The sequence below is a fragment of the Dermacentor andersoni genome, chromosome 11 (assembly GCF_023375885.2).
Source record: "Dermacentor andersoni chromosome 11, qqDerAnde1_hic_scaffold, whole genome shotgun sequence".
Taxonomy (NCBI): Eukaryota; Metazoa; Arthropoda; class Arachnida; order Ixodida; family Ixodidae; genus Dermacentor; species Dermacentor andersoni.
The window spans coordinates 7,769,651-7,781,789 of NC_092824.1; the positions used below are offsets into that span (position 1 = coordinate 7,769,651).

Below are 12,139 nucleotides of genomic sequence, written 5' to 3' on the forward strand. Positions count from 1 at the left end.
GACGAGAGGGGGCACCGGTCATCCTTGATTTAAGCGAAGCAAAGCCTCCTCTATCCAAGAACTTGCTCGCAGAACCATGCGACACGACTCTAGCGCACTCTACCAAGGATGCTACAGCAGTCAGCACACAAGGCTAGAATTTGCAAGTGGTCGTCATGCTGAGGTCACTCATAAATATCACGCGTAAATGGCTGATGAACGTGAACACCCAGAATGCCCTCAGCGCACTGCGAGCAGTGGACGTCACAAATATGGCAATTGTAAGTCTCGGATAGCATTCTGACTCATTCATTGCTGTGGTTTAGCAAATATGTCAAGGAAGTATAGCTGTTCCAGCTGAATTCTCGAAGCCTTAATTCAACGTTTTCTGTTTTTCATCTTTCATTTTTTAGAACGAATTTCCCGCCATCGTCCTCTGCTAAGCAAGCCTTCGAATCATCAACCGACTGTCGGTGTATGAAGCTTTCTCGTCCCCGACATGTAGTATACTCATCAACGTCATTGTTTATGTTCGGTGTTAACTCACGTACCTGTTGCATCCAGTTTTGTCACCCGATGACTACAGATATGTTTCTTAACAGTCAAAACAAGGAATCTTGGGTTAATTGTTGCCACTGCGTGGATTTCTCCAACCAGCCATTTTGCACTCACCGACTGGGCGCTTTGTTAGTAGCAGCACCTAGCCTGTGGAGTCTTAATGGATCTTTGAGGGCCCATCCCTCATTTCTGGGGAGTTTGAACATGGACTCAAAGGGAAGAAAACTATTAGCATTTGCCTCGAAACGGAGCTTTGTTGTCTCAATGGCGGCAGTCCGACAGTTTCACAGAGACTGACCTGCAGCTGCTGCCAAGACCTAACTTTGGTTTCTTGGCGTCTTCGAAGGAGTGTACAGTGGTTCTGAGACATACAAATCAATAAAAGTGATCACGTTCCTACCTATCTGAAAATCAAGTGGTCAATTCTCCGCAGAACAAACTGAATGAGTTTCAGGTCCCCTTCGGAGGACCAGTCAAGAATGTAAAGAAGTCAATCGTTCGAAATCAGATTCGAAATGCACTACAAGAGGCTACATTCACTTTTAGGCCTTCTGCTATCTACACAGAATACTAGGGTAAATTGTAATGACTTCGAGAATTTAGCCGACGAGAAAAAATAGGAGATAGACCAAATATTTTCCCCGTCAGTGGGAAGTGGGGCAGATATCCAAAAGACTGTCTAGCACCACATATATACATTGCAATCTCAAAAGCGGAAATCCTTGTGAGAGCCCTGGAATTCTTGTAACCATGTATCCCATATACGGAGAAAAACGAATCCTGGCGTGTAGAATTGATTCTATGATAGTGAAAAGTCCGCTACCTAGTACCTTTGTTTAAGGCTTGCATATCCCCATTAGACTCGGCATCGTAGAATCCAATCACTTTTGTCACTTACGTTCGGAAACTGATGGAAAGAATGGCGGCGATGCCCCTTGAATGGTACTTAGGACATCACGACGTATATCCTCAAGTAATTGCGGACTCATGGCGCGGTCGGTCGTCCATCAATATTGTGCTTGATTTAGTCGCATCTATTTTCAAGAAATGCAATAAAGGTCTAACGGCGACGATATTTCTGGACATCAGAGGTGCATATAATCTACCACACAAAGCAATAAGTCGTTGGACTGATGTGCACATTGGTGGCCGTGCGTTACGCTGAATGTACAGCTATTCAAATGACAGACATTGACAAACATTGATGTACGGTCTTGCTCGTAAGATATACTTAAGTTCGTTTTAAGCGCATTCGCACACCCGAAAAGTGAGTGCACACACACAAGACTACGTTTGTGTGTCCACATCTTTCTGTGTGCCCACACCGCTTATATGTGTCCACTCGCTTATCTTCGTTGTCAATACGCTTAAAACAACATTTTCAAAAATAGCCTTCGTGTTTCATGAGAATGGGATGATATCCTGCTATGTGCGTTCTGCGTTTGTTCCAAGCGTAATTTGTGTCACTTATTACGGTGTATTGTGGTGTATTCCCCAGTGTATAATGTTTCGCAGTGTTTGTATTAGGTTTCCGAGCATATTACCGCCGTCGGCACATCTATGCGACATGCGAAAAATGGCAAGTGCACCGTCGGATTCATGCAAATGTGGCAACTAGGAAAGCAGAAACCTCTCGCTCCCTCCAAGCCGGAAAATTCTCAATTTATACCGATTTAGCACAAACCGTATGGCAACAGGAGGCATATGCCATATCTATATTTGCAAAATATTCGTAATATAGGCTAATATATTTTGAGCTCTTAGTCACATAAGGAGAACAGCATTCATTAGTTTTGTACCTCATGAATTTATTATTATCCTGTACGAAAGGGTGAACTTCGGGGAGACACCGGGTTGAGCAAGATTTGCACAAAACATGTTCGCCGCGCAAAATTGGGAATATTGGGCTTTACCCGAAAAAGAAGGACTTTACTTATAGGCTGCAGCAGCCACGTGTTGTCTGCGCAAGCGCAGCAATTCCACAGCACTGCAGCCTCTTCCTGCTTAAAACGACATGAGGTTGGGCTGTGCGCCGATTCGAAATGTGTTGCCTAAGGTTGTCAAGCGATGTGACAGCGGTTAATGTTTCCGTGCGGAAAATGGACGGGGAGGGCCCAGGAACACGTACACCTACGTTCAACAATACAAGCTGCCTAAAAAGAAAATTTCCGTGCAAGAGAAAAATGCTGCTGTATTTAAATATATATCAAAGGCTATATTTCGGGAATATACATAATAAATTCAATACTGTCACTCTATTGGAGAGTTTCAACCTTCGAACACCCAACACAGTTCGACACTATGTAGTGTAATCGGATCTCTGATCTGACCCAGCACTCATGTGCACAGGCTGTGACGCAATTGAGGAAAAGGGATAAAAAGCGGCTGTCTAATACACACGGGGCTTTTTGGATTCGTTGCTACATCGGAGTGGCATCAGTCTTTTGCTTGCATCACCGCTCCGGCAGCGGACACGACATGGTGTCAGAAGTGGGATCGACCCTCCCCCCCTCCTAGTTGGCTTTGCGGCGCTCACGCGGCGTTCGATCTGCGCAATGACGTCACAGCGGCAGCCGCGCCACCGGCAGCCATCCCGCCACCGACACCCTTCAACTTCGACCGGACTTCCGAATGGCCAGAATGGATTATGTCATTCGATGACTACCGCTACGCGTCGGGGCTCAACGACAGAACGGAGGCGGCCCAGGTGCGAATGTTTTTGTACACCATGGGCAGGCAGGCAAGAAAACATTTTCAGACATTCGGCCTTACCGAAGAGGAGTCTCGAAGCTACGAGACAGTGAAGAAAAAGTTTGACGCCCATTTTGTGGCCACGAAGAATATAGTCTATCAAAGCGCAAATTTCCATCGACGAAAGCAACAACCCGGGGAAAGTGCGGACAACTTTGTGACAGCCCTGCCCGAGCTTGCAGACCACAGTCAATTTGCAGAATTCTGGGATCGAATGATCCGCGACAGATTTGTGGTCGGCCTCGAGGACGCGCAGCTGTCGGAAGCGCTCCAGATGGATGCCACCCTTACGCTAGCGACCACTCTGGTGAGGGCCAGGCTCAAGGAAACAGTTCACCGACAGCAACTGGAACTCCGGGCCGTCAGCAACGAAGCGAATACAGGCGAACTTGACGCAGTCCGACGAACAACGAGGAAGCCGTCCAACAACTGGGAGCCTGGCACCACAGCACAGCGGCGAACGCAGGCGTGCCAGTTCTGCGGACGGTCGAGCCACCCGAGAGCCCGGTGCCATGCACGTTCAGCACGGTGTGACCACTGTGGTATCAAGGGACATTTCGCCGTGGTGTGTAACAAGATAACAGAAAACAACCAGGTGGGCGTGTCTATGCTAGAAGGCGATGGACAAAACTTTTTTGTTGGGACACTCAACAGCTCAAATGCCAGATACGCGGAAGTGTCTATCAATGGTGTACGCGTAAGTGTAAAAAATTGATTCAGGAGCCGAAGTCACTGTTCCACCCGATTTCCCCGGTGTATTGCCCCGTATAGACAGGTCGCAAACGGTGTTGAGAAGCGCTGCGAATCAGCGCCTCGAAGTGAATAGTTGTTTTTCAGCAGATATTGTTTGGAAAGGCAAAACAACGCGACAATCACTGTACGTTGTAGAGTCACTGCAGTGGGTCCTATTAGGGCTCCCAGCCATTGAAGCACTTTGTGTAGTCAAATTTCTTGATGTGGTTGACGATAAACAGTACGAGCACATGTATCCGCAGCTCTTCTCTGGACTGGGCATGATGCCAGGCGAATACACCATTCGCATGAAAGAGGGCGCCGTCCCCTTTGCAATTTTCATGCCGCGCGGGTACCCATCCCGTTAAAGAACCCCATCAAACTAGACCTGGCCAAAATGGTCAAAAGCAAAGTCATTCGTAAGGTAGATGGCCCAACTACATGGTGTGCAGGAATGGTTCCAGTACTCAAACCAATTGGGGAAGTTCGAATCTGTGTGGATTTAACCCAGCTGAACAAGAGCGTCCTACGTGAATGGTTTGTATTGCCGACCGTAGACGACGCACTTGGGCAATTGGCGGGAGCCACATACTTTTCGAAATTAGATGCCAATTCAGGATTTCACCAGTAGATTGGTGAAAGAAAGTCAAGAACTAACATTTATCACCCCCTTTGGTAGGTACTGCTTCCAGCGACTGCCGTTCGGTATCACCTCGGCCCCGGAATACTTTCAAAAGCGAATGGCGGAAATCTTAGATTGCCTTCAAGGAGTAGTGAACCTGATGGACGACGTTCTGGTTTACGGAGCTGCTAAGAGTGAACATGGTGAACGGCTGCACGCAGTGCTCACAAGGCTGGCTGCAGCGGGGGTGAAACTCAATCGCGCAAAATGTTCTTTTTGTGTCAGCAGAGTAGCGTTTTTAGGCTACGTGATCGATGCGGCGGGAATCGCGCCGGATCCCAAGAAAGTTCGAGCCATAAACGAAATGGCTACGCCATCAAATGTTGCTGATGTCCGCAGGTTTTTGGCCATGATAAACTATCTGGCAAGGTTTGTGGACAACCTTGCCGACATGTCAGCACCGCTCCGTAGTCTTCTCTTGAAAGGCCGTGAGTGGCACTGAGGCCTGCCTCAGCAAAAAGCCTTCGAGACTCTGAAAGAACTGATCACCTCGTCGCAATGCGTCGCAAAATTCGACCCTAAGCTGCGCACTATTTTGTCCGCCGACGCGTCGCCATTCCGTCTCGGCAGTGCGCTCATGCAAGTGCAGGTTTTTGGCCATGATAAACTATCTGGCAAGGTTTGTGGACAACCTTGCCGACATGTCAGCACCGCTCCGTAGTCTTCTCTTGAAAGGCCGTGAGTGGCACTGAGGCCTGCCTCAGCAAAAAGCCTTCGAGACTCTGAAAGAACTGATCACCTCGTCGCAATGCGTCGCAAAATTCGACCCTAAGCTGCGCACTATTTTGTCCGCCGACGCGTCGCCATTCCGTCTCGGCAGTGCGCTCATGCAAGTGCAATCACATGGGGAAAGGCGGCCGGTTGCATACCACTCTTTCATTAACGCCAGCAGAACAACGGCACGCGCAGATAGAAAAGGAAGCACTTGCGCTGACGTGGGCGGCAGAAAGGCTGGAAGGGTTTTTGATAGGGCTGGAATTTAAATTTGAGACAGATCACAAACCGCTGGTATCGCTACTCGGCCAGTCACCCCTTGATGCGCTTCCCCCTAGAATACAAAGATCCGATTGAGGCTCATGCGATATCGCTTTTCAGTCTCCTATGTCCCAGGAAAACAGATTGGCACCGCCGACGCCCTTTCTCGGGCACCTTGCACGGAAGCGGATGTAGAGATAGGGGAGCTGGATCGCGGTGAAGTATCGGGCCATGCACAAGGCTACATGAGCGAACTTAAATTTTCAGCCCATTGGAACAAAATAAAGTTCGCGCGAAAAAAGGACTCAACCTGCCAACAACTTCGGTTGTATTGTAAGCAGGGCTGGCCACGTCTCGCTAAAGTAAGCAGTTGGCTAAGCCCTTACTGGTCGGAGAGAGCAAACCTTACAATATATGACGATGTATTCTGCATGGGTCTCGTTTTGTGGTGCCTCAGAACCTAAGAAGTGAAATACTTCGCTCATTGCATGTTGGTCACCAGGGCATTGTGAAATGTCGCGCAAGGGCCCGCGAATATGTGTGGTCGAGAATGCCGTTGTCGAGAGTGCGCGAGGCTGCGCGTTCAGAAAGCCGAGCCCATAATGCCATCAGAGTCCCCCAGCCTGCCTTGGCTGAAGGTAGGAGCTGACCTTTTCCATTTGCATGGTAGATCGTATCTCGTGGTCGTAGGCTATTTTTCGCGCTATCCAGAGCTTGCCCTTTTATCTTCCACGAGCTCGGCGGCGGTTATTGAGCAAATCAAGAGTGTATTTGCTAGGCACGGGATTCCAGAACTTGTCGTAACAGTCCTCAAACGGTCCTCAATTCGCTTCCGCAGAATTTATATTGTTTGCGAGCCCAGGTTTGTCCAGCCCCAGGTACCTGTAGTCAAATGGAGCTGCCGAACGTACAGTGCAGATGGTAAAACGAATGCTGGAAAAAGCGGTTGCCCTGTACCTAGCCCTCCTAGCTTATAGGGACTCCCGAGGTCCTTTGGGTACAAGCCCAGCCCAGCTATTGATGGGCCGACGGTTTCGCTCTACGTTTCCTGTGCACCCGAAAAAGCTAGTACCGTCAATGACGAGTGGTCTCAGGAGCCTCCGATACAAAGACAAGAAAGCGCGGATTCAGCAAAAATTCGACTACGACCGTCGCCATGCAGTAACGCAGCTATCGCTGCTCGCCCCGGGAAACCGGGTATCGATAAAAGACAGCAAAATTCCAGCAAAAGTGTTGAATCGAGCCATGCGGCCTCGGTCTTATCGGGTGCGGACAGACGACGGGGTTGAACTAGAGAGAAACAGACGCGCGTTGGTCCGGTACAGCGAGCGAACCGGTGTGCATGACCCATCCTATGATTTTCCTGCGACTACGGACGCTGCAGGCCAATCCGAGGAAAACAAGGCCTCGGCAGAGCCTCCTGCGCTTAATTCAACGCCGGCTGCTGCCTCATATGAGGACGGGAGACCCGGTGGTTATATGACACGCTACGGTCGAGAAATAAGGCCGCCACAGCGATATGGCTACACTTCAGTGCTGTATACTCATCCTATTTGTATGTTTCATACTCTTTGGTTGTTTGGTGGTTCATTTGTTTTCTGTGTTGAAAAAAAAAAACGGAGATGTAGTGTTATCGGTTCTCTGATCTGACCCAGCACTCATGTGCGCAGGCTGTGACGTCATTGAGGAAAAGGGATAAAAAGCGGCTCTCTAATAAACGCGGGGCTTTTTGGGTTCGTGGCTACATCGGAGTGGCGTCAGTCTTTTGCTTGCATCACCGCTCCGGCAGCGGACACAACTATCACACATTATCACAAGCTACAGCCGGCCCATAGAAATGTCTTGCACCGACTCTGAGAACCTATCAAATATGTTATCAGAAGATGTTTGAAGCAAGTGTTGTTTATTTTATGCAATTCATTAATAAAATAATTTTCATCATCATAACGTATGTATGCAAATAAAAAAGTGCTATACTAACGAGTTAGAAGCGGTATGTCCACATTCACAAGCGAATGCTGAAATATATATACCACAGCTTTTAATAGGCTCACTAGCGCCGTGACGCTCGCGATGTGTCATGCATTCTCTAGGCCTTTGAAAAATGCAGATATAACCATTCTTGCATATTTCCGCCTCATCCTCTCGTTCTGCAGAAAACGCCTTCGTGTAGAGTTCTCAAGTGTAGTTTCATACATAAATTTGTTAATGAATATCCCTCGACTTGTTTGAAACAAAAATAGGTGCGTAAGCTCAAGAATTCAATTTCGACGGCGCACTTCTCAAAAGGATTTAGCAACTCAACACGAGAGTGCAGCCCAGTAAAGAAAATGTAGAAATAATTTGATGAAGGCGCAAGTAACAAGCTTGCGATTTTCTCAAATGCAGTGTCGCTATGTTAAAGGCGAGAGAAAGAAATGATAGAAACGGCGAAGGACGAGGAAAATAACTTGTGGTAGCACTCATTGAGCACATCGGACGTCTGCAAATGGAATACTGCATATTTCAGGAGCATTGCAGAGTGGTTTCTGAAAAGTCTGTACCCGTAAGGAGCTTGTGCATCACTTTCGCCCATCCACACGCCACCCCGTTTTCTGCACACGTGACTTGAGTTTCAGCCTCTTTGGCTTAAAACGCTCAGGGTCTTTCGATGGTCGTCTTGGCGGAATAAGATTTGCAGAAAGCTTCGGCTCGCGTGTCGGCAATATCCTGTTTTGGTGGAGGACAAATTCTAAGTGTTCCGCACTTCACTTTAGGCATCGCTTTTCCTGTGAAATCTCCACGGCTAGTGCGCGTTGTGGCAAGTCATGTAGCGCCGTGAAAGCTGCTTTCAGCGTTCGGTAGAACACTATCTAAGTGGTGACTAAAGATTCCAAATCAGACGTAGCCCTCTGGACGTCATCTGTGCTCGCTCACTGTTCACGTGGGCGGCATGCGTGACTTGCGCCTTTGCAGAGCGGCGGTCACTTGTCCTGAAGCGTGCGATAGTGTAGTTTATCTCACTCACGTCTTCGATGTCTATGTAAGGCCAAGCTAGTGCACCAATTGTTGTTCACACAAGCCACGTTTTCTCATGGGCGAGCCGAGAGACAGGGAAATAACGGGTGATATCCTGCCGTGCTTTAGCTATGTCTTGCGAAGCTAGTGTGCGCCGGGGAGCCATTGGACGATCCCCTTCAGGAAAACATGAGCTAGCGAATGGTTGTGCGAGCAGAATAGGGAAAGATGGCGCCCAAAGAGGTTACATATTGCAGAACGCAGGCTTTCCCAGTTATCTGATCACTTAAGTTTGCGAAGCCATCTTGCAGAAGGAGAAAAGAATAAGTTCCGAAACATCACAAAAAGAAAAGTATAGAGATAAGAGACAAGCGCACGTGGTGCTATACTTGCACAAGTTGTCACGCAATCTGAAGAAAGTTTCCAATACACATAATATTTATTTGTTTTCAGTGCCCCGTGCAAGCTGTCCTCCATATGTAATCGTATGAAAACGCGCGAAAGGCCCCTGTGCACCACAAATCATAAATCTCGTTTCACTGACTACAGGCTTAACGTTACCTATCAGATACCGCTGAGCTGTGGAAAAGCTTATATAAGTCAAACGGGACAGTGTTTCAATGAAACAGCTCGTCAGCGCAGCATTAACCTAAAGAATGGCTATGGGAGTCATTTAGCAGGACGATGTAAAGAGTGTCACTGCACTTCAATATTTGAAAAAAAAAAATTCATATGGAAAAGAATAGGTAAGAGGGAAAGGGAAATAACAGAGGCTTCCTACATTAGAAAGGAAGGAGACAGATGTGTAAGCGCTCCCTCTCTTGCCTTGTCTGGAAAAGAAATAGCCTTTTTGGATAAAAGATTATGATGTTGCTGATTTTAAGATATTCTTGCGACTGGCGTACGCATGCCTATGCTGAAGAAAGGTATAAAAAGGCTGGAGAATTTCAAATAGACTTTCAGTTGGCTGTCAGCCCTTGTCTGTGGTATTTGTTCCTCGTTTTCTTGTTTTATTCGCGCTGTTTAACCTTAGTTCTAAACATGCACCAAATTTCCCTCATCAAGATCTTACTAACCCAAAGAGGTGGGCGAGTGTAGAACAGATAATACTGCAGGTCTTGCTTCGCCGTATTGTAAACGCGCCCACAAACGCCAAAACTTCGCCCGACTTCTTATGATTGAATGTGACACATATTGGCAGCATATTGCTGATTGTCCGGTTGGTACCTTCTGTGAGACAATTCGCACTCAGGTAATATGGCGTCGAGTGTGTTCACACAAGCAGGTGAGTTCCTTCACCACGTCTGCTGCGAAATGGTATCCACGGTCACTTACCATCGCTTCAGATGGAATAACCTTCAGGAACACATGACGAAGAAGCAAGAGAAATACTTCGGCAGTAGTCGCGGAGGGCATTGCGGTTCTTTCGCACTAAGTCAGATCGTAAATGCATACGGTCATGCAACGGTATTTCATCGAGGACCGTTAATCGACTGACGTATGGACACGTCGTTCACTGCGCCTGCATTCGCAGGCGAGCGCGAGGCAGAAGAATAAGGCGGCCGATCAGAACAGCCCATCCACCACCAGGAAAAGGGCTCGCAAGGGGGCAGCTCATCGGTGCCCCTTGAAGAGGCCTCGCTAGGAGGATAACGTCCAGGGGCAATGCCCATTTTGGAGGGAGGCCTTGTTGGCTGCAGGTCGTAGGCTGGGAACTGGCATTTAACGATAAAATTCGCACAGTACCCGAGCAGCAACAAGGCAAGCACACAAACCCTCTCGAAGATATTCCAGGCAATCCTAACCCTCTCCCATAACTAATTTAGAGGTTAGAACCAGACTGCGCCAGAAAGGCAGCCATAGAGGAGCGCCGCGCAAACGACCCTAAACAAATTTGGAACGGTAACGTGACTAACGTTTCGATTAATTTGGGTGCAATCGGATTTCTAGGAAGGCGCAACTCATGCAGCTCTGAGGCATTCGAAAAAGCGAGGGAGATTGTTTAAACAAAACAATAAAAAAATCTTTATGTTCCTTCTCGCGGCACAAACACTCATCAAACGATATAGTTCACGACAATGACAAAAATAAAAAAAGAATAAATGAAGGGTCTCAATCAGGTCAGAACTGCCAAACTGAAACGCCTCAGCTGAGGACAACTGAATTTTGGCCATTTCTTGCCCCGCAGTGCAGTGAAACTGGAAAATACCCTCGACTGAGTCACCCTCTTCGAGTTGGCGACAATCTAGGAGGCATACTTCACAGTTGTCACAACTGGCAAATATTTGAAACACGTGCTAGCCAAGGAGCGGGCAAGCCATTAAGTAGGCTACTTTCAGCCACCTTTGTCCCTGCCTCTTGAAACTGCCCCAAGACCGCTGTCAATCGGGTCATGGTACGGTTAGGACGATATTCGAAGAATTAGAATCCTCCCCCAGCAATGTGTCCCGCTTCTTCAACTCTGCCTTTTGGATTGCAGAAACTTTAATAAAAGTCCTGCGGGACGCACGGCAGCGCGCATTGGGCGTCTCCCACGCAGGGACCGACAGGGAGCACCTGGCGGCCGCTGCGCGAGCCTTCTGGACGGCCCATTGCTGGTCTTGTAGGAGCGGGCTTCGTATGGTCTTCTGCCACTTGTCGGAGATAGAATCGGGCGGAGCGTTTTTGCACTCCCAGAGCACGTGTGCGAGTGACGCCGTGACCCAGCACAAGGGGCACGGCCTTTTCGTCCTAAAATTTCCACGTAGCGCGTGATTCAAAAGTCGCCCAAGCGAAAGAAAAGGGCGACCTTTTCAACTACGGCATTCGTGACACGATTCAAATATTCAAAGGGATAAGGGCCACCTGCCAGTACCAGCACCTCTAAAGCGAAACGTGCTGGGCTCTGCTGACCGCGTAACGTTAAACTAAATTAATTCGCAGAGTAGTATTTAAAATCTAAACGCTGCACTCTATCTACGAGTAAAAACCTTTTAAAAAATTGCTTTCTTAATGCGAAACTGTTGAAATGAAAATTAATGCGTTCTTAATAACAAACAAAAATGCCTCCCATACTCCCATACGATAAGAAACAACCACTACAAAAAAACTTATGGGTGCGCTCAATTCCGCAATGACTCTCTCTTAATGCGGGCTCGAATGGGTCGTCGACTGACAGCCTTTGGGCCACGCACAAAGGCTGTCAGCTCAATGTAGGTGCAAGACCTACATTGAGGAGTGCAAGACCTACATTGCTCTTTGCCGTCACCTGTCACCCCGTGTGCTCGCAGCTCGCTGTCTCGTCCTTCAATGGGAGGCCGTAGACAGGGGAAGAGCCATTCTTCCTTTGTGCTCGCTCTCGCGGTGCACTCCTCCTCAGCGACTATTCCACTGGCCCAGTTCCGACGCGCATGTCTCAGCTCTCAGCCAGGTTGAACATCTCGGCCGCACCCTTACTTGACGAGGCACGGCCTCCCTTGTTGTAAT

General features: G+C 48.2%; 1 protein-coding gene across 1 annotated transcript; it reads left to right on the plus strand.

Moving 5' to 3' along the window:
• The first annotated feature begins 187 nt into the window (after positions 1 to 187).
• Positions 188 to 10,319, plus strand: LOC140214175 (uncharacterized). Its single transcript, XM_072285535.1, has 3 exons — positions 188 to 260; positions 3,006 to 3,883; positions 10,209 to 10,319. The coding sequence occupies exons 1-3, from the start codon at positions 188 to 190 to the stop codon at positions 10,317 to 10,319; spliced, it is 1,062 nt and encodes a 353-aa protein (XP_072141636.1).
• Positions 10,320 to 12,139: the final 1,820 nt, after the last annotated feature.

Excerpts from the sequence above, each read along its gene's own strand:
- LOC140214175 (XM_072285535.1), top strand. The coding sequence starts at position 188 with ATGGCTGATGAACGTGAACACCCAGAATGCCCTCAGCGCACTGCGAGC. Across the intron at positions 261-3,005 it reads ACGTCACAAATATGGCAATT|CGGACACGACATGGTGTCAG; the intron begins GTAAGTCTCGGA and ends CCGCTCCGGCAG. Across the intron at positions 3,884-10,208 it reads AGATAACAGAAAACAACCAG|GCGAGCGCGAGGCAGAAGAA; the intron begins GTGGGCGTGTCT and ends CTGCATTCGCAG.